At 38.1% G+C, this 19,255-nt stretch overlaps 1 protein-coding gene across 4 annotated transcripts in view; it reads left to right on the top strand.

Annotated features, from left to right (window-relative positions):
- Positions 1–7,780: 7,780 nt before the first annotated feature.
- Positions 7,781–19,255, top strand: part of MFN1 (mitofusin 1) — a 50,773-nt gene continuing 39,298 nt past the window's right edge. The window contains exons 1-6 of one of the 4 annotated variants that reach the window (XM_042903397.1): positions 7,781–8,538; positions 9,265–9,383; positions 11,973–12,108; positions 12,943–13,105; positions 17,644–17,768; positions 19,044–19,152. In XM_042903397.1, the coding sequence (XP_042759331.1) occupies positions 9,272–9,383; positions 11,973–12,108; positions 12,943–13,105; positions 17,644–17,768; positions 19,044–19,152 (645 nt within the window). In that variant the 5' untranslated portion in view covers positions 7,781–8,538; positions 9,265–9,271. The remainder of the gene's footprint in view (positions 8,539–9,264; positions 9,384–11,972; positions 12,109–12,942; positions 13,106–17,643; positions 17,769–19,043; positions 19,153–19,255) is intronic. The other 3 variants (XM_042903398.1, XM_042903396.1, XM_042903395.1) reach the window with 3 other exon arrangements.

The following is a 19,255-nucleotide window of genomic DNA, read 5'->3' as shown; positions in this document are numbered from 1 at the left end:
TGACTGTAACCATGGACAGTGGATGTAATGTTACTAAATTTTTCTCAAACAGTTCATGGACTCTGCAGCTCCTTAAAAACGTCTATTTCACTACTCTTCAGTTTGACAAATAGCTATAGGATATTTACTATCAAGCCATGTGTTCAGGAATATAAGAATAAATAAACTACGGTTCTTGTCCTCAAAGAGATTTACCACATAAGGTAGAAAATGCTTCTCTGTCACCTTTCTGAAGTCAATTCAGTTAAATATCAAACTGAGTGACTTTTGCACTTCTAAGTATTTTTTTAATGCACGAGACTGTCATAACATTCTTTTATGTGTTGAAGTTTTTTGGGTTTGTTTTGGTTTTCTTTGGGGGTGTGTGGGTGGGTTGAGTTATATACATACACATAGTATACCTGTGATTGAAATACTTCCAAAATATTATCCAGAGTAGCTAAAGTTTATATTCCCATCAGCAGACCATATTTCCCTACATCCTCACCAAAAATTAGTATCATACCACTTTTTAATTTTCTGCAGATCGTAGGGGCATAAAGTAGTACATTATTATTATTTGAGTTTGCATTATCTGATTGCTAACAAGATTGGAAATGTCCGTATGCTTATGAGACATTTTGGTTTCTTATTTTGTGGACTGCCTCTCCTGGTCGATTTTCAAAAGTTCTTTATAAATTGTAAATATCAGTCCTTTGTTTTCTATATACACTGCAAAAAAAATTCCCAGATTATTATGTTACTAATGTCTTTTGTTGAACAGAAATCTTTAATGTAGATAGATCCATTACATTTTCCCTTTACAAGTTATGCTTTCTGCATTTTGTTTACAGAATCTTCTCTAACCCCAGTGTCATAAAATTATTTTCCTACATTTTCCCCTAATAATTTTCTGGATATACCCTTCATGTCTACATCTGAGTTTCTTTGTGTGTTGGTATGATTCAAGTTGTTTGTTTTTTCATTCAAATGTGACAATTTCCCTAATACTATTTGTTAAATAATGCATCTTCCCCCAGTGATCATGATATCAATTTTATCATATATCAACTCCTCATGGGCATGACTGGTATATGAATCTTTGTACTTATTATATTCCTCTGTTCTAGCAACAGTATCACAGGCTTTAACAGATACAGGATGCTTACAATATTAGGGCTTTGCAATATGTCTTAACATCAGGTAGTGTGAACTTATTTCCTCTACTCTTTTTTTTTTTTTTAATAATCTCTAAACTCAACATGGGGCTTGAACTCACAACCCTGACATCAAGAGTTGCGTGCTCTTCTGACTGAGCCAGCCAAGTGCCCCTCTATTCTTTTTGAGAACTTTTTAGTTATTGGTGGACTTTTTTCTTCTTCCATGTAAATTTAGGATTAGTTCTAATTCCATCTAAAGTCTTGTTGTAATTACATGAAAATTATAAATCATTTTAGAGGGAATTAACATCTTTACAATGTTAAAATCTTTCCTTTTGTAAAAGTTGTGTATTTCTCCTCTTATGTCTCTTTTTAACATTCTTTTGAATTTTTTCATAAAGGTCATTTGTAGTTTTTGTAAAGTCAATGCCTGGATTCTTTACAGTTTGGGTTGTTTTGACATGTTTATTTTCTAACTGGTTATTACAGGTATATAGGAAGGCTTCTGGCTTTTTAAACACTGATTTTGTATACAAATACCTTGTTCAGGTTTTAGTCTTCTTAGTTCTAATAGCTATCTTTGCTTAATTTGTAATGTAAATAATCATATAATCTGCTATAAATGACATAAACTTAAGGAATTAAATGTCCCTAATAGCTCTTTTTTTCTTATCACAGAATTTGGTAGTAACTTCCACTATTATTACTAATGAGCACCATTATTAATGAGGAGAAGTAGCAATAGCAGGCATTCTTTTTGTTTGTTTGTTTCTAGTCTTAGATGTAAGACTCCTAAAGTTTCCCCAGTAAGTATATTTAAAGGATATCTACTATAGGTTTTGGTAGGTAGTTTTATCAGGTTCCTTAGTTTTCTAAGAACTTTTATTATAAGTAGGTGTTAAACTTAAGCAATGACTTTTTCTGTACCTATTAAGATAAATATGTGAGGTTTCTCCCTTACTCTGCTAATATAAATTACATTTGTTGATTTTCAGATGTTGAATTATCTATGTATTCCTAGGAAAATCCTATTTAGACAAAAACTTTGTTTTATTTTGTTTATTTTGAGAGACACTGAGAGCGTGAGTGGGGGAGGGGCAGAGAGAGAGGGAGAGAGAATCCCAAGCAGGCTTCACACTGTCAGCATAGAGCCCAATGCGGGCCTTGATCCCACAAACTGAGAGACCACGACCTGAGCGGAAATCAAGAGTCAGAAGCTGAACCGACTGAGCCATCTAGGCATCCTAAAAGCTTTTAATCTAATGTTGGATTCAGTTAGCTAACATTTCATAGAGAATGTTTGCCTCTGTGTTCTTAAGTGTAATTTTTCCAGGAAGGCTGGAGGACAACGGGAGGGAGAGTTGCTGAGTCCCAGACGACAGAGCTCAGCTTGGTGGGGAACAAAGGCGCTCGCCAGCGCCATCTCCCTCGCCCATTCCCCAGCCAAAATCCCAAAGGGAACCAGTTCCTGTCAGGGAACTTGCTTAAGTGTAATTTTCCTTACTTATATCGCCTATCCAGTGTGGTATCAAGGTTATCCTTTTTTTCTTTTTAAGTTTATTTATTTATTTTGAGAGAGAGAGAGAAAGAGAGAACACACAGGCAAGCCAGGGAGGGGCAGAGAGAGAGAGAGGGAGGGAGAGAATCCCAAGCAGGCTCCTTGCTGACAGTGCAGAGCCCTACCCAGGGCTCAATTCCACAAAGCACAACATCATGACCTGAGCAGAAATCAAGAACCGGACACTTAACCAGCTGAGCCACCCAGCTGCACCTCAAGGTTATTCTACTCTTCTAAGTGAGTTGGCTGTTTCTTCTCTTCTGTTCTCAGGAAAAAAAAAAAAAAAGTTTGAGATAAGATTAATCTCTTTTTAAAAGATTTGGTAAAAAGTCACCTCTGAAATGATCTAGGCCTGGCTTTTAAACACACACACACACACACACTGGAAATTGCCATTTCAGTTTTTTGAATGCTTATTAACTTAATCAATTTTTTTTTCCCCCTGGGACAATTTTGGTATTTGATGGCTTCCCAGAAATTTTACACTTCATTTAAGTTTTCAAATTTATTGGTATTTATAGTATATATCTGGAGTTATTTCCCCCTTGCTTTATGTCTTCTCTTGTTTTTGACATTCTCGAAAGTGTGCTCACAAGTAGGGGAAGGGCAGACCGAAGGAGGGAGGGAGAGAGAGAGAGAGAGAGAGAGAATCTGAGAATCTTAAGCAGGCTCCATGCTCAGTGCAGAGTCCAATTGCAAGCTTGATCCCACAACCCTGGGATCATGACCTGAGCCAAAACCATGAGTCAAACATTCAACTGACTGAGCCACCCAGGCACCCATTTTTTACATTCTTGAACAGATTGGCAGTGGTATGTCAAATTTGTAAGGTTTTTGAACAATTACATTTTAGTTTTTGTTAATCTGTATCTGTTTTAGCCTTTATATATTTTTTCTTCTTTTTAAAAAACTGTTTATTTATTTACTTTTAGAGAGAGAGAGAAAACGAGCAGAGGAGGGGCAGAGAGAGAATCCCGAGCAGGTTCCATGTTCACCGTGGAGCCCAAATGGGGCTCGATCTTAAGACCCCAAGATCACAACCTGAGTGGATATCAAGAGTTGGACACTTAACAGACTGAGCCACTAGGCACCCCAGTTTTTGTCTTCTTTATGTTTACTCTGTTGGTCTTTGCTTACAAAGTCTGCTCCATTAAAAGAAAAGCAATGAATTAAATTATGTATTACTTATTACATTAAAATATTTATTATAATATAATTTATAACAATGTGATTTTTACTTTAAAATACAATAATTAGGGGCACCTGGGTGGCCCAGTTGGTTAAGCATCCGACTTCGGCTCAGGTCATGATCTCACAGTTCGTGGGTTCGAGCCCCATATCCCACTCTGTGCTGACAGCTCAGAGCCTACAGCCTTCTTCATATTCTGTGTCTCTCTCTGTGCCCTTCTCTCTCTCTCTCTCAAAAATGAATAAACACTAAAAAAATTTTTAAATATATATATAATACAATAATTACATTAAGCATGTAATTATTGTTTACAGAACTAATCATGATTTTTACTATGATGATTTTAAAAATTCAAACAATATAAATAAAGCGAAAGTTCCCTTTGAGATTCCCTATGCTCAAAAATGATTTTAGTAGTTAAGGATTTCACATAGCTATTAAGTGGCATAGTCTAGACTTGAACTACGGTCTTCAGATTTCAAGTTGCACACTTTACCATTAAAAGATTTCTCCTTAAATAGGTATTTGTTGAATGAACATATGAATAGATCTTAAAAGTGGTAAAGGCTTTCACCCTCCACATGCTGGTTGATGCTTGAAATTCATCCTTAAAATTTCATCCCTCTTTGGTTAATGCCTTAACACCATTGTAAATTATAGTACTTACGAGCCAGTATTGGTAATAGACATGTATATGTGTTATTAAGAATTTAAAAATATAAACTATGTGGGGTGCCTGGGTGGCTCAGTGGGTTAGCCTCTGACTCTTGATTTTAGGTCAGGTCATGACTCACAGTAGGTTTGTAAGTTTGAGCCCATGTCAAGCTCTGTGCTGTCAGCATTAGGACTCTCTCCCTCCCTCTCTCTCTCTCTCTCAAAATAAATAATTAAACATATAAAAATTTTAAAAATAAACTATGTATTATATTTTCTCATTATAGAAATACATGCTCAATATAGAAAATGTGAAAACCGAGAAGTACAAAGGAAAAAAAATCACATGTAATATCGTCATCCAGAAATAAAATATATGTATTACACATAATTTATGAAAATATTTTTATATACTGGTGAATAAGTCTGTGTAAGTATTTTTCTAAAACAATCTTTAATGACTACATCATATTCCATCCTGTCCACATACCATAATTTATCTAAGCCCTCTCCTCTGGGGGAACACTTAAATTGTTCACAATTTTTCATGGTTTTAAATAATATTTTACTCTATATTTCTTTGTACTTTTAAATATATTTATAATATTTGGTTATACATTTCAAGGTTGTTTTGGTTTGTTTTGTTTTTTTATTTAAATAATCTCTACACCAGGGCGCCTGCGTGGTTCAGTCGGTTGAGCATCTGACTTCCACTCAGGTCATGATCTCGCGGTTTGTGAGTTCAAGCTCCGCATCAGGCTCTGTGCTGCCAGCTTGGAGCCTGGAGCCTGCTTAGGATTCTGTGTCTCCCTGTGTCTCAGCCCCTCCCCTGTTTGCACTCTGTCTCTCAAAAATGAATAAAAACGTTAAAAATTTAAAAAAAAAAAAAAAGGGGGGGGGCACCTGGGTGGCTCAGTCGGTTAGGCATCCAACTTTGGCTCAGGTCATGATCTTGCGGTTTGTGAGTTCCAGCTCTGCATCAGGCTCTGTGCTGACAGCTCAGAGCCTGGAGCTTGCTTCAGATTCTGTCTCTGTCTCTCTCTGCCCCTCCCCTACTTGTGCTCTGTCTCTCTATCAAAAATAAATAAAATGTAAAAAAAAAAAATTTAAACAATCTCTACACCTAATGTGGGGCTCAAACACAACCCCAAGATCGAGTTGAATGCCCTACTACTGAGCCAGCCAGGCACCCCAGTTATATATTTATAGCTAAGTGTCTGTCCACATGTTTACTTTCCTGGGATTGCTACGTCAAAAGGCCTTCACATTATAAATTTTGAATAATTTCCCAAATAGACAATAACATTGTGATAGACAGTTTTACGTGTCAATTTGAATAGACGATGGTACCCAGTTATTCAATCAAACACTAATCTAGATGTTTCTGGGAAAGTATTAGTGATTAACATCTACAAGTCTTTGATTTTATATGAAGAAGATTATTTGGGGATAATCTGGGTAGGCTTGATCCAACCAGTTAAAAGTCTTTAAGAGAAGAATAGAGGTTTTCCTAGAAAGGAATGGTGCCTGTGGGCTGCAGTATCATCTCCTGCCCAAGAATTTCCATTCTGCCCTTATTGATGGCTTGCCCTACATATTTTGGATTTACCTAGCCAGCCATCACAATCACAGAAGCTAATGCTTTGTGATAAGTTTCTTGCCCTGTGAACCCTGACTGATACACACTGTAACCCTCCTGCCAGAAAAGTATGCGACTGCCCTTGGTCATTTACATCATAATGTGAAGTTTTTTACATAAGCAGATCTTTATCTATTGTAGAAATAGAACTTTATTGGAAAACAAACTTTGATAGAGGACAATATAAGGATTCTTAGCAGAATGATTAGCTTACTGTATTTGTGTGTATTTGTTTATGGAGAGGTGAGAAGAGATAAGGGATTAAAAATCATAAAATACTGAAGTCAAATGATTCTAGTTTATTTTGCAATTATGCCTAGGGCTTTAGTATATTATTAATATTAAAAGCCATTTTTAGTTTGTTTTAATAATTTTTTTAATTTGTATTTTAGAGAGATAAAGTGGGAGCAGGGGAGGGGGGAGAGAGAATCTCAAGCAGGGTCCAAGCTCAGCGCAGAGCCGATGCCGGGCTTGATCCCACAACCCTGGGATTATGACCTGAGCCAAAATCAAGAGTCGGACACTCAACTGACTGAGCCACCCAGGCGTCCCTAAAATCTATTTTTTAAATGAGAGGTCTCTAATTCCAGCCAGTGGACTGGGCCCTTTAATAAACATTGTCTGTGGAATCTTGGTAGAGTCCACTACCCACAGAGCAACCAAAGTGACCCTTTAAAAGGAAAATCAGATCATATCAGTCCCCACGTTTAAAACAGCTAGCCACTGCACTTACAATAAAATCCAAACTTCAGACCTTGACCTATATGATTCTAAACCTCCTGCCTCTCTAAACTTCCCACATTTTCTCTCCCTCTCTGCATTTCAGATATACTGGCCTTTTTTCTTTTCACCCAGCATACCACTCTCCTTTCTATGGGCCTTTGGACTTCCTGTCCCCACTATTTTGGGCACTCTTCCTCCAGATATTCCAAGGATTGGCTTCCTGGGAAAAATCAAGGAAATATTACCTTCTCAGAAAAGATCAACCTATGTGGCTGTTTTTCTCATTTTTCTTCATCTATCCTATCATTATTTTTTTCTTTTTCAGAATACTAAGCACGTCTGAAATGATGTAATTTATTTCATTTTTTGATATTCATCTGTTCCAATAGAAGATCAATATTTCTAACTATATTCTTAGCAATATTATAAGGACTTTACATGCTATCGACCCATTTAATTTTCACAACAACCTATAAGGTAAGTATTATTAATTAGTACTCCAGTTTTACAGGTGAAGTGCCTGAGGTTCAGAAAGGTGAAGTGGCTTCACTTGCAAAGCTGCATCTCACTAGCTCTGGAAAGAAATCTCCAGGACATCTGTTAAGCTATGTACGGACCAGCAGCATCCAAGGATGTTAGAAATGCATGTTCTCAGGCCTCATCTCTGACCCAAAGAATCAGAATGTGCAGTTTTAACAAGATCCCCAGGTGATTCTTAAGTATAAAGTTTGAGAAGCACTAGTCACCAATACATCAGTTTCCTAAGTCTCACCTCGAAAGTAATTGAACACATACACACACAACACAGCTGTACTCCCAGCTCAGAAAGCAATTACACAACAGAAGAGAGTAGTGAAGTGGTGAAAAGGTTTTCCTTTATTGTGGCTAGTACAGCAAGCAGGAATCCCTCATCTGGCAGTCCTAACCCCACGTCATCCCACTTCACCCCAACCCCTTTAAGCTCTCCCTCGCTACGCTAGAAGCTACCCACGCCTAAACTAGACAGAGCTCTGAAGACTTTGAAGGGAGAAGAGACGGAAGGCAGAAATACGGGGGAAATGGAAAACAATTCCGGTAGCATTCCTTAACCTCAACAGGCCCTGCCTTCTGCCCTTAAGAAAAATGGCGCTCAGCGTAGATGCACTTCCGGTCACGGAACCAAACAAAATAGGGGAGGACAAGAGACCGGAAGTGACCGCCCTTTTGGCACCCCTCCTACCCCTTCTCCGCCTCCCAGCCCCTCTAGGGAGGCTGAGGAGGCCTAGGGGCTGAGGCTGGTCTGCGGTTGGCGGGTGACAAGCCGGAGCCGGGACAGTGTGAGTGCTTCCTGCCTCGGCTGCCGGCCGCTTCACTTCGCTTTGGGTGACCTTCGTGAGGCCAGGGACAGGGGGCGGAGAGTCGCGCGGGAGCTGTGTGACGAGGCGCCGCCGTGGTTCTGCGTGAAAGCAGCTAGCCGGCAGGTCTGCCAACGGGGCCATCGGCCGTGTGGGGCCGGCGGAGCCCGCGAGGCTCGGGCCTGAAGCCCGGGGGCTGGGGAACCCGGTCCGGGGCTGGCGCACTCGGGACAGCGGTGAGGTCCGGCCCTTAGCTCTGCGAGCGGGGTTCCAGCGCCCGGTGTGGAAGGCCTTTCCCCAAGGTAGGTGTTCACACCCGACTGAGCCGCCTCGTTGCCCTCACCCCGGTTTTCCCACGCAGCTCCTTCACTCAGTCATTTCCTGACCCTCGGGAAGGCTCAGCTCTTTTTTCATGGCCACTCCGTTTCATTCCACACGCATACACAGCAGGAAAGGACTGGCGTGTAATCGTTTTTGTTTAGTGTCTTTTTCGTGAGAAGTTGCCAGAAAAAAAATTTTGAACTTAAATTCCTTGAAGTTCTTGGTACTTTGGCTGGAAACGTTAATGGTCGCGTTTACTTGTTGTGATGAGAGGTTTTTTGGTTTTTTTTTAAGTGTCAGTATTACATTATGATCTTGGAATTTTATTTCCTCACTCTGTATCCACCTCCACCCTCTAGAGCTCCAGGTTGAGAAACTTGTTGTTTGTGAACTTGCTCCTTCTTGCTAACCCTGTTCCTTGATGTGCCTAAGAGTTGGGAGTAGTCACAATTTAGCCACAATTAGTTTCATCTTCACCAAAGGGAAATAAAGTAGAAATTGGCAACCAAGGTTTTGTCCAATAGAGTTAACTTATTTTGGTGGAGTATCACAAGTTTAAAACACTTCTCCCCAAAATAAAATTATCTCAAAGTATTTTGGCAGTTTATTTTACTGGGGAATTAATGTGGCAGGAAGGTGTCATTCACTTGCATGTCTTTATCATATAGTTTAATTTGTGCTTTCTAACTTTTATTTTCTTTCCCCAGTAACATAATGGCGGAAACTGCTTCTCCACTGAAGCACTTTGTGCTGGCTAAGAAGGCAGTTACTGCAATCTTTGACCAATTACTGGAGTTTGTTACTGAAGGATCCCATTTTGTTGAAGGTTAGTTTCTCTAAGTTTTTTAAATACTACTGTTGAGAATATATGAAAAATATGAAGGTGGGGCACTTGGGTGGCTCAGTTGGTTAAGCGCTCCATTTCGGCTCACGTCATGATCTCAGTGTTTGTCGGTTCAAGCCCCATGTTGGGCTCTGTGCTGACAGCTCAGAGCCTGGAGCCCGTTTCAGATTCTGTGTCTCCCTCTCTCTCTGCCCCTCCCCCACTCATGCTCTGTCTCTCTCAAAAATAAACATTAAAAACAAAAAAAATTTTTTTAAAGAAAATAAGGTGTTTTTTCCTTTTCACCCTTAGTTACAGAACGCATATATAAGGCATTGTGTTAATAATCTAGGAGAGATGCCATAACAAAACCCATTTTTGCCCTCCATAAGAGGAAGATTAAATGTTATTAATAACAACTTAAGAAATAAGTGCTTGCATGTGAGGTACTATTCTAAGCACTTTATTATATCAATAATGCATTAAATATCAAAACTGAAACAGATTTTAATTATAATTATTTTAAAGATGAAGAAACCAAGACACAGAAAATTTAAGCAACTTGCCCAAGAGCACCTAGCTAGTAAATGCCCAGACTTAAAAGTCAGGCAGCCCACATTTAAGCTATTATACCTCTCTTTTCCCCAAGTCAGCTGTCAGCCTAGATCTCAGACCTATCTTATCTTCTCAAATGAGGCTGGAATTCGGTGGGGAAAGGACAAAAGAAATTTTCTTTGAGTGTCACTGTTCAGTGTTGGTGAGGAATGTCTTATTAGGGAATACTGCTTTGGAGAGAACTGTTGAAATATTTTCTGGTTCCTAAGATTACATGACCATCAACGGTACAATGAAAAGGGAGGGATTTTATAAACTTCTCCAGTGACTGTGAGGAAACATTTGGTAGGTTGGTAAAATCAAACTTTGTCCTTGTCCCTCCTAACCCTCCCTCACCAGATTTTTAGCTTGAGGATAGGGATCATGCCTTATTATTGCGTCCTTATCACCAAACCTGACACAATTCAAGTTTTGTTGAATGAGAGGGGAAAAAAGTAATGGTATCGAATCTCTGTTTCCAGTTTTGAAAGAATTTGAGCTGGCACAGTGACTTTTAAATTGTTTTTAAAAAGTTGATAGGTCAGCTATGTATACTCAAAACAAAGTTGATGGGAAGTGAAATTAAATGCAATATCTTCTATGTATTGAACCCATTATAGATTGAGCATAATATTAGGAGCTAGTGAATGACAGCTTTATAGTCCGAGTTCAATTTTACTGCTTTTACAATCTCACAGAAAATCTCTTGCAAAAAAGAGACAAAAAGATAAATTAGGAAGAACATAGAAGAGAAAGAATAACATGAAAAACAAGGTGAATGTAATGATACTTAATCCAGTCTCATCTTTATTCACCTAATTGCATATATTTTACTAATGTGCTTGAAAAGGATGATGAGATTTGTAAAAGCTGGAGTTTAATTAGATGAGCACTGGGTAAGCTGTGTCAGTGTGTGTGTGTCTCATTAGTACCAGATAGCCAAACGAATCTCCATGTTTTTACCTTTAAAATGAGATAATGAAAATGTAAGTTGTCAGTTCACTGGGGTGAAGTTAATACAACATTGTAAGTCAACTATACTTCAATAAAAAAAGATAAAAAATAGAAAACTGTCTGTAATGGATACTGTAGTAACCACTTAAAATATATATGTAAATGTAAAAGTGTATGTTCCTGAAATATAAACAAAACTGAAAGGCCTCTGCTTTTCACACCCAAGTTTTTCCCCCCGCCCCCATCCTTGGAGGACAAGAGGTTATGTCTGGGATGAGCAGTTACCTCTAGCCTGACTGGAGTAGAATATAGTTGGTAATTCTCTTTTTATGTTAAATGAGCTGTTTTGCTCCATTCCTCTGAGACGACAATAAGTTTTAAGGTAGCGATGTCTTACCTAGCTTGGAGACCCAGTTGAACCATATCTTTATAGGGGTGGCCATTCACAAACCTCGCTATTTCTTAGTATGTGGATCCCTCTTTTCCCTTTAGTCAGGATGGAACAATAATAGGTAGATAATTAGGTTCTAATTTCTCTGTTCAGAAAAACATTTTTGTCTTAGATGGGTATTTTTGTTTTTGTTTTTTTAGTTTAGTCATTTTGAGTGACAGTGTGCGTGTGAGTGGGTGAGGGGCAGAGAGGGAAGGGGAATGAGAGAACCCCAAGCAGGCTCGACCCCATGAACCATGAGATCATGACCTGAACTAAAATCAGATGCTTAACCGATTAAGCCACCCAGGTGTCCCTGTCTGAGATGAGTATCTTGTATTTTTGAGACTTAGGTGAATAATAAATACCCTTTGGACTGGGCCTCTATAATTTTTAATAATTTTGAAGCTTTTTTGGGGCAGGATTCTTATGACCTGTTGCAATAAAGTATTCACCTTTTGCCAAATATTCAGATAGTATGGCATTTTTACTTTTTAAATGGCCACATTAATACAGAGCAAAGCCAAAATATATGCATATCTTAGCTATTCCTTTGTATAATTCACTTAATGTTCATCTTTACCACTTTTTCTAACACCATTTCAATTTTGTAGCAACATACAAGAATCCAGAACTTGATCAAATAGCTACTGAGGATGATCTGATAGAAATACAGGGTTATAAAAACAAGCTTTCCATCATTGGTGAGGTGCTGTCTCGGAGGCATATGAAAGTGGCATTTTTTGGCAGGTAATCCTTTATTATTTCTCTCAAGGGTAGTTTCCAGAAATCAGGTTTTCTAAGTCCTATCCACAACTTTGTTTCTGATGTTTCAGCAAGGGATGGTTCTCCCCCTTCTCCCTGTAAGAGTTTCTCCTTGTGTTAAATGCTAAAGCTATTAGCTTCTAAAAGAATTTGTTCATTTTAGTTCTTGGTATAAAAGGCTTTATGAAGGTCATATTTTTATTTTTTAAGGATGCTCATCTCTAAGAATTGGATTCTTAGCCAAATCCTAAGCATAGAAATACGGGTTAATGATATGCATAATTTTTGACTTTTTAAAAGTTCTCTTATTACCAGGTATGTCTTCCGAAAGAATTCTCAGCCCCACGATTCCCAGAGAGAGGGAGAGTAGGAAGAGTCATTTGTTAACATAACTGTTGAGATGATAGTGTGATCTCTGCCACAGCTTATATGTTCATTTAGGAATCATTTGTTAACTTCCTTTGTGCCATGCACTGTATGAGGCACTAGGGATACAAAAACAAATGACTAGGCCCATACTTGTTTGCTCAAATATGTGCTGTGTATCAACAGAAGCATTTATTTACTCACTAAACTAACTTGTAGGCCTTTTAAATCCATCTTGGGGCTTTTTTTAGCACTTGGGATTTCCTGTACCTAGAATTCCCTTTGCCTTGTTTTATCTATGTCTGGCTCTTTCTCAGTTTTCAAACCTTTCCTAAATGTTACAACCTCAGAAACCTTTCCTGACCGCTGCATCTAAAGTATTTCTTCTCATTTATTCTCTGAAGTTTTTACTGTTCTATTTTGTCTTCATGATTTTATATATTCATTCTTCAGGACAAGCAGTGGGAAGAGCTCTGTTATCAATGCAATGTTGTGGGATAAAGTCCTCCCTAGTGGGATTGGCCATACAACCAATTGCTTCCTGAGTGTTGAAGGAACTGATGGAGATAAAGCCTATCTTATGACAGAAGGATCAGATGAAAAAAAGAGCGTGAAGGTATAATATTTTGACTGTTAGCAACATAATGTACCTGAAATAATGCCCTTAACTTGTTCTTTTTAAAAATTTTTTTGTAGGATGTCTGCATTGCTAGAGATAGAAGAACTACTGATGTTTTAATTCATAGCTTTTAAAGCCATCACTAATATTTTGAATTCTGTAAAATTCCTTTGCTTCAGAGCTAAATTATTAGAAAAATAAAATATGCCCTTAAAGTAAACTAGAGTTAAAAGTTTATTACATTTTAAAAATAATGTTCTGAAAATAACATTATTGAAGTGTATTGTTGCTGTTTAATCTCATCTACTCTCATCTTTTAAAAAAAAATTTTGTTTAAAAAATTGGGCCTTGGCATGTGTTTGATGCATGTCTGTGTCTTTAGAAACTGTTTTATCTTTGGAGTATTAATAAACACATTCGTGAATAAATGTAATAGTTTTATCAGATAAGGGTCAGTGACAATTCCCTACTTTTCATAAATTTCTTAAGTAGACTCCATGCCTTACATGGAGCCCAACATAGGGCTTGCTCACGACCCTGAGCTCAAGACTTGAGCTGAGATCAAGAGTTGGATGCATGGGGTGCCTGAGTGGCTCAAAGATCCGACTCTTGATTTTAGCTCAGGTCATGATCTCAGTCTCTGGGATCATGCCCACATCAGGCTCCATCCTCTTAATGTTAAGCCTGCTTGGGATTCTCTCTCTCCATCTCTCTCTGCCCCTCCCCTCGCCTACTCTCTCTCAAAATAAATAAACATTAAAAAAAAAAAAAGGGACGCCTGGGTGGCTCAGTCGGTTGAGCGTCCGACTTTGGCTCAGGTCATAATCTTGCTGTTTGTGAGTTCAAGCCCCACGTTGGGCTCTGTACTAAAGCAGCTCTGGAGCCTGCTTCGGATTCTGTGTCTCCCTCTCTCTCTGCCCCTCCCCTGCTCATGCTGTCTCTCTCTGTCTCAAAAATAAATAAAACATTAAAAAAATTTTTTTTTAAATAAAAAATTAAAAAAACAGATGTTTAACCTACTGAGCCACTCAGGTGCCCCTTTTTTAATAAATTTCTTAAGGAGTTCAGTGCCACTAAGTTCCTTCAGCCAAAAGAAAAAAGTGTTTCTCATTATGATCACTTTCTTTCTTTTTTTTTTTTTTTTAACGTTTATTTATTTTTGAGACAGAGACAGAGCATGAACAGGGGAGGGGCAGAGAGAGAGGGAGACACAGAATCTGAAACGGGCTCCAGGCTCTGAGCTGTCAGCACAGAGCCCGACGCGGGGCTCGAACTCACGGATCATGAGATCATGACCTGAGCCGAAGTCGGAAACTTAACCGACTGAGCCACCCAGGCACCCCTATGATCACTTTCTTAAGTCTTTTCTTTTTTCCACTTGAGTCTTTTATTTATTTTTATTTTTTTAATGTTTTATTTATTTTTGAGACAGGGAGAATCAGAGCACGAACAGGGGAGGGTCAGAGAGAGGGAGACAGAATCTGAAACAGGCTCCAGGCCTTGAGCTGTCAGCACAGAGCCTGACGCGGGGCTCGAACTCACGGACTGCGAGATCATGACCTGAGCAGAAGTCGGCCGCTTAACCGACTGAGCCACCCAGGTGCCCCATCCACTTGTGTCTTAAGATCTCTTCCACAAGTGCAAAAGTTCAGTGTTTAAAGATCCATGCTGTTTTAATTTTTGCAAAACTGAGTTGAATTCATCGGTCTAGTTCTTGTTCTGTGAGTTTGTTGTTTGAGCTAGCTCAGGTAACTTCATCTGTGTAATACTCTTCAGATTAGTTAGAAGGAATAAAGGAGGTGATGTTTGTGAAAATTTTTTTAATGTTTTATTTTTTATTTATTTTTGAGAGAGAGAGAGACAGAGAGTCTGAAGCAGGCTCCATACTATCAGCACAGAACCTGATGTGGGGCTTGAACTCACAAGCTGTGAGATCATGACCTGAGCCAAAGTCAGATGCTTAACTGACTGAGCCACCCAGGCACCCCTCTGAAAATATTTTCAAACTTTTAACCCATATAAATGAAGGAATCATTTATTTTGTGATCAAGTTTTTACCAAATCAAAATTCAAACTACCTGTGGCTTTAGATCCTTAAAGTAGTTACCTCCTATTTCTTGGTCTGTGCTCTCTACTTCCAATCCTTCATACTCTTTTCCTCCTCTCCCCTACTCCAAAATTTAAATTTGTTCACCTCAAGCAGTGGCCTGTGTTAAAGTATAGACTTTGAGTTTCATGCTGTAATAGTTTTCCTTAGTAAAAGAAATGCCTGGGGCACACATCTGTGTTGGACTTCAGCTCAGGTCATGATCTTACAGCTTGTGGGTTCAAGTCCTGTGTCAGGCTCTCTGCTGACAGCTCAGAGCCTGGAGCCTACTTCAGATTTCCTCTCTCTCTCTCTCTCTCCCTCTCTCTCTCTCTCTCAAAAATAAATAAGCATTAAAAAAAAGTAAAAGAAATGCACTAATTACAGCTAATACTTTATTGCGCACTTGCTAAGTACCAAACACTATTCTAAATACCTGCAGTAACTCCAGTCATACCACAACTATATCAGATAGGTGCTTTTTATTATCTTAATTTTATAGACCAGGCATCAAGACATTGGTACACATTTATAATTCTATCAAAAAGTTGATGAAAGCAAACAAAACTAAAACCTAGCTAACATTGTCACTGTGAAGATTCACTTCAACCCTGATCAGGACTATTGTGCCCATTTGAAAATTGATGTTTCCCTTTAAAATTGGGTACAAAGCACAGATTAATTGTAAAGATATGTGTGCTGGTGCCCTTTCCTTGAATATTAATTTTACTTTAAATTTTTTTTTTTAATGTTTATTTTAGAGAGAGTGCGCATGAGCAGGGGAGAGCAGAGAGAGAGAGAGAGAGAGAGAGAGAAAGAGGGAGACACAGAATCAGAAGCAGGCTCCAGGCTCTGAGCTGTCAGCACAGGGCTTGACTTGAGGCTCAAACCCATGGACCATGAGATCATGATCTGAGCTGAAGTCAGATGCTTAACTGACTGAGCCACCCAGGTGCCCTGGTGTTTTTAATGGAAAACAAAAAAATTTTTTAATGTTTATTTATTTGAGAGAGAGAATGAGACCATGGAAGTGTAGGAGGGGTAGAGGGAGAGGGGGAGGGAAAATCCCAAGCAGGTTCCTCGCTGTCAGTGCATAGCCTGACGCAGGGCTCGATCCCACAAACCATGAGATCATGACCTGAGCGGAAATCAGGAGTTGGGTGCTCAACTGGCTGAGCCACCCAGTCGCCCCTTGAATATTAATTTTATATTAAGCTCTTTGTATTTATTGTGTGTTTAACATGTACACATGAAAGATACTAAAGTAACACATTAATAAATTAGTGTATTTCAGAAGTTATCTTGAGAAATAGAAATATTTTAGTGAGTTTAAATGGAAAGAGAAGGTATAGTCATTGATGTTAAACATGCTTATGTGAGTAAGTGACTGCCTGGTGAGAAAAATCCTTTATTAAAAAAGTATGTATTGAACTTCTCATATTGCTTTGGGTGTTTTTTCTTTTTAAGTTTATTTATTTTGAGAGAGAGCCAGGGACAGGTAAAGAGAGAGAGGGAGAGAAAATCTCAAGCAGGCTCCACGCTATCAGCACAGAGCCCAGTGTGAGGCTCGAACCCACAAACCGTGAGATCATAACCTAAGCCAAAACCGGAGAGCCAGATGCTCAACTGATTGACCCACCCAGGTGCCTCAATTTGGTCTTATTATTACTCTGGTGTTTTTAAACCTTTGTTAATAATGACGTTTCTTCTATTTTCACCCCTTATTAAGCAATACATTTTAGGGGCGCCTGGGTGGCTCAGTTGATTAAGCATCCGACTTCAGCTCAGGTCACTCATGGCTCGTGAGTTCAAGCCCCACAGGGCTCTGTGCTGACAGCTCAGAGTCTGGAGCCTGCTTCAGATTCTGTGTCCCTCTGCTCCTCCCCCACTCACACTCTGTCTCTGTCTCTCTCAAGAATAAGTTAACATTAAAAAAATAATTTAAAAAAAAGGCAATACATTTAGAAGAGACAGAAAATACTAACGGTATTTCCAAAACTCACATGCTTCCCAAAACCAGTGGAAGTCCTTGCCTTTGGTATAGAGTTAAATGTGTGTTTCTCAGTATTTTGTAAACAAAATGGTTTCATATGTGCTATTTTGACTTCTTTTAATATATTGTGAATTTGTTTTCATATATATAATATCAGCTTCAAGAGTTGCATAGGATTCCATTGCCAGAGGTCATTTGTTGGACATTTAGAATGTTACCAGCTCTGATTATTTGTGCAGAATGATATGAGTAAACTGTTTCAAGGGTACCATTTTTTTTTCTACTTGGTAATTCTAAAACTCATTTTCTCAAGATTGCTGAGATGGTTTTATTTCAAGTTATTTAAACTTCTGCTTTTTATACATGTTTTGCAAAAGTGAACGCCCCAAATCATAGTGTTTTTTATTGAATTTTATTATAAGCACAGTTTTGTATTTTCTTTCTCTTCTACTTTAGACAGTTAATCAGCTGGCCCATGCCCTTCATATGGATAAAGACTTGAAAGCTGGCTGTCTTGTGCATGTATTTTGGCCAAAGGCAAAATGTGCCCTCTTGAGAGATGACCTAGTTTTAGTGGACAGGTAAAATTACATACATATGAATTGGTTTTCTCCTTTAAAGATTCATTTAATAGAATAATACTGCTTGTTTTAGCATGTAACACATAAAAATTTAAGTGCTCAATTGCTGCTTTGTTCTCATTTGCTAGATTGTTAAAGAACACATAAGGTGTTGGTTTTATTTTTTATTGGTTACATAAAGTGCCAGTTTCCCAGTCTAATTCTATTACAAGAAATTTCAAGGATAGCCACTTTGTTTTCCCCCTCTATATTGACTGTAGTTTGGATAAATAGCTGGACCTTGCAGATTGTCTAATTCTAAATAACTAGAGAGATAAAGATAACTCTGATAGGTAAAGTTTTTAACTAGTAATAAATTCATTCTTGAGACCAAGTTTCCCAAAATAACTTTCCTGGACAGTTCACATAACTTTTCATGGTTCAAGAATTAAGTACTTTGGGAATTTTTTTTCAACTCTGCTGATTAGTCTTCATTTACTATGTGTTTTTTGCTACATTGGTGTTTAGTAAAATGATAATGTATATCTAAGCAATGTCCTACCAAAAAAGGTAGTTTTTTTTTAAAGTTTTGGTATGCTCTTTTGTTTTCTTCAGTTAAAATTTTAGCATTCTCTGGAAACCATGTTGGTTCTGGTGATGAGCTTTTAATTTTGCTTTATTTCATGACCAGACTATATCCATGACCCCCGCCTGTCATCTTGCCACCTTGTTACAGGGATACATCAAACCAGTGTATGGACAGTTGCGTTATAATTTTTATGGTATCAATTATATATTAAACTTATGCCTAGCTGAGGGTGTTTTATTCTTTATGCTCACGAGCACTGCAGTATTTACTGAGCTGTACTGGACATGGGTGCTTGCACCTTCATTTTTGTTACCTATTTGCCTGTTTTTTTTCAGTACTTATTTTTCATCCTTTCAGAGCATAAAGATTTGAAAGATTAAAATAGTGACCATGTTACTTGCTTTATCAAAAATTACAAGGTTGTCTTCAGTAAGTAAAATTTTTTAGCACTTGTTGTTAATTGGCTAGGCTCTGAGAGTTCCTTGTCAGCAGAATAAATATAGAAGTTTATAAAACAGAGACTCACCTTGCCACAAATGCTCTCTTATACATGAGAAAGTAAATCTCTTAGGCTTTGTGCTGAAAACTGGTAGAAATAGTTTTTAGACTTCAAACAATTTATAAAAGTTAAAAGAATTCTTTCTATAATCACATTTTCTTTTTAAAAAATATTATTATATAATACAAGTTTATCTTATTTCCATTAGTCCGGGTACAGATGTCACTACAGAGCTGGATAGCTGGATTGATAAATTTTGCTTAGATGCTGATGTCTTCGTTTTGGTTGCAAACTCTGAATCAACACTAATGAACACGGTAGGATTTAATCATTATTATGTTTGAATGGTAGGAAATGAAATGGTGTCTGTTAATACTGAAAAGTAAGGGAAATCCAGATCCTGGATTCGAAAGAAGCTCT

Source organism: Panthera leo, chromosome C2, assembly GCF_018350215.1.
Source record: "Panthera leo isolate Ple1 chromosome C2, P.leo_Ple1_pat1.1, whole genome shotgun sequence".
Lineage (NCBI taxonomy): Eukaryota > Metazoa > Chordata > Mammalia > Carnivora > Felidae > Panthera > Panthera leo.
Note: the sequence above shows the minus strand (reverse complement) of the source record. Positions and strands in the feature narration are given on the sequence as shown.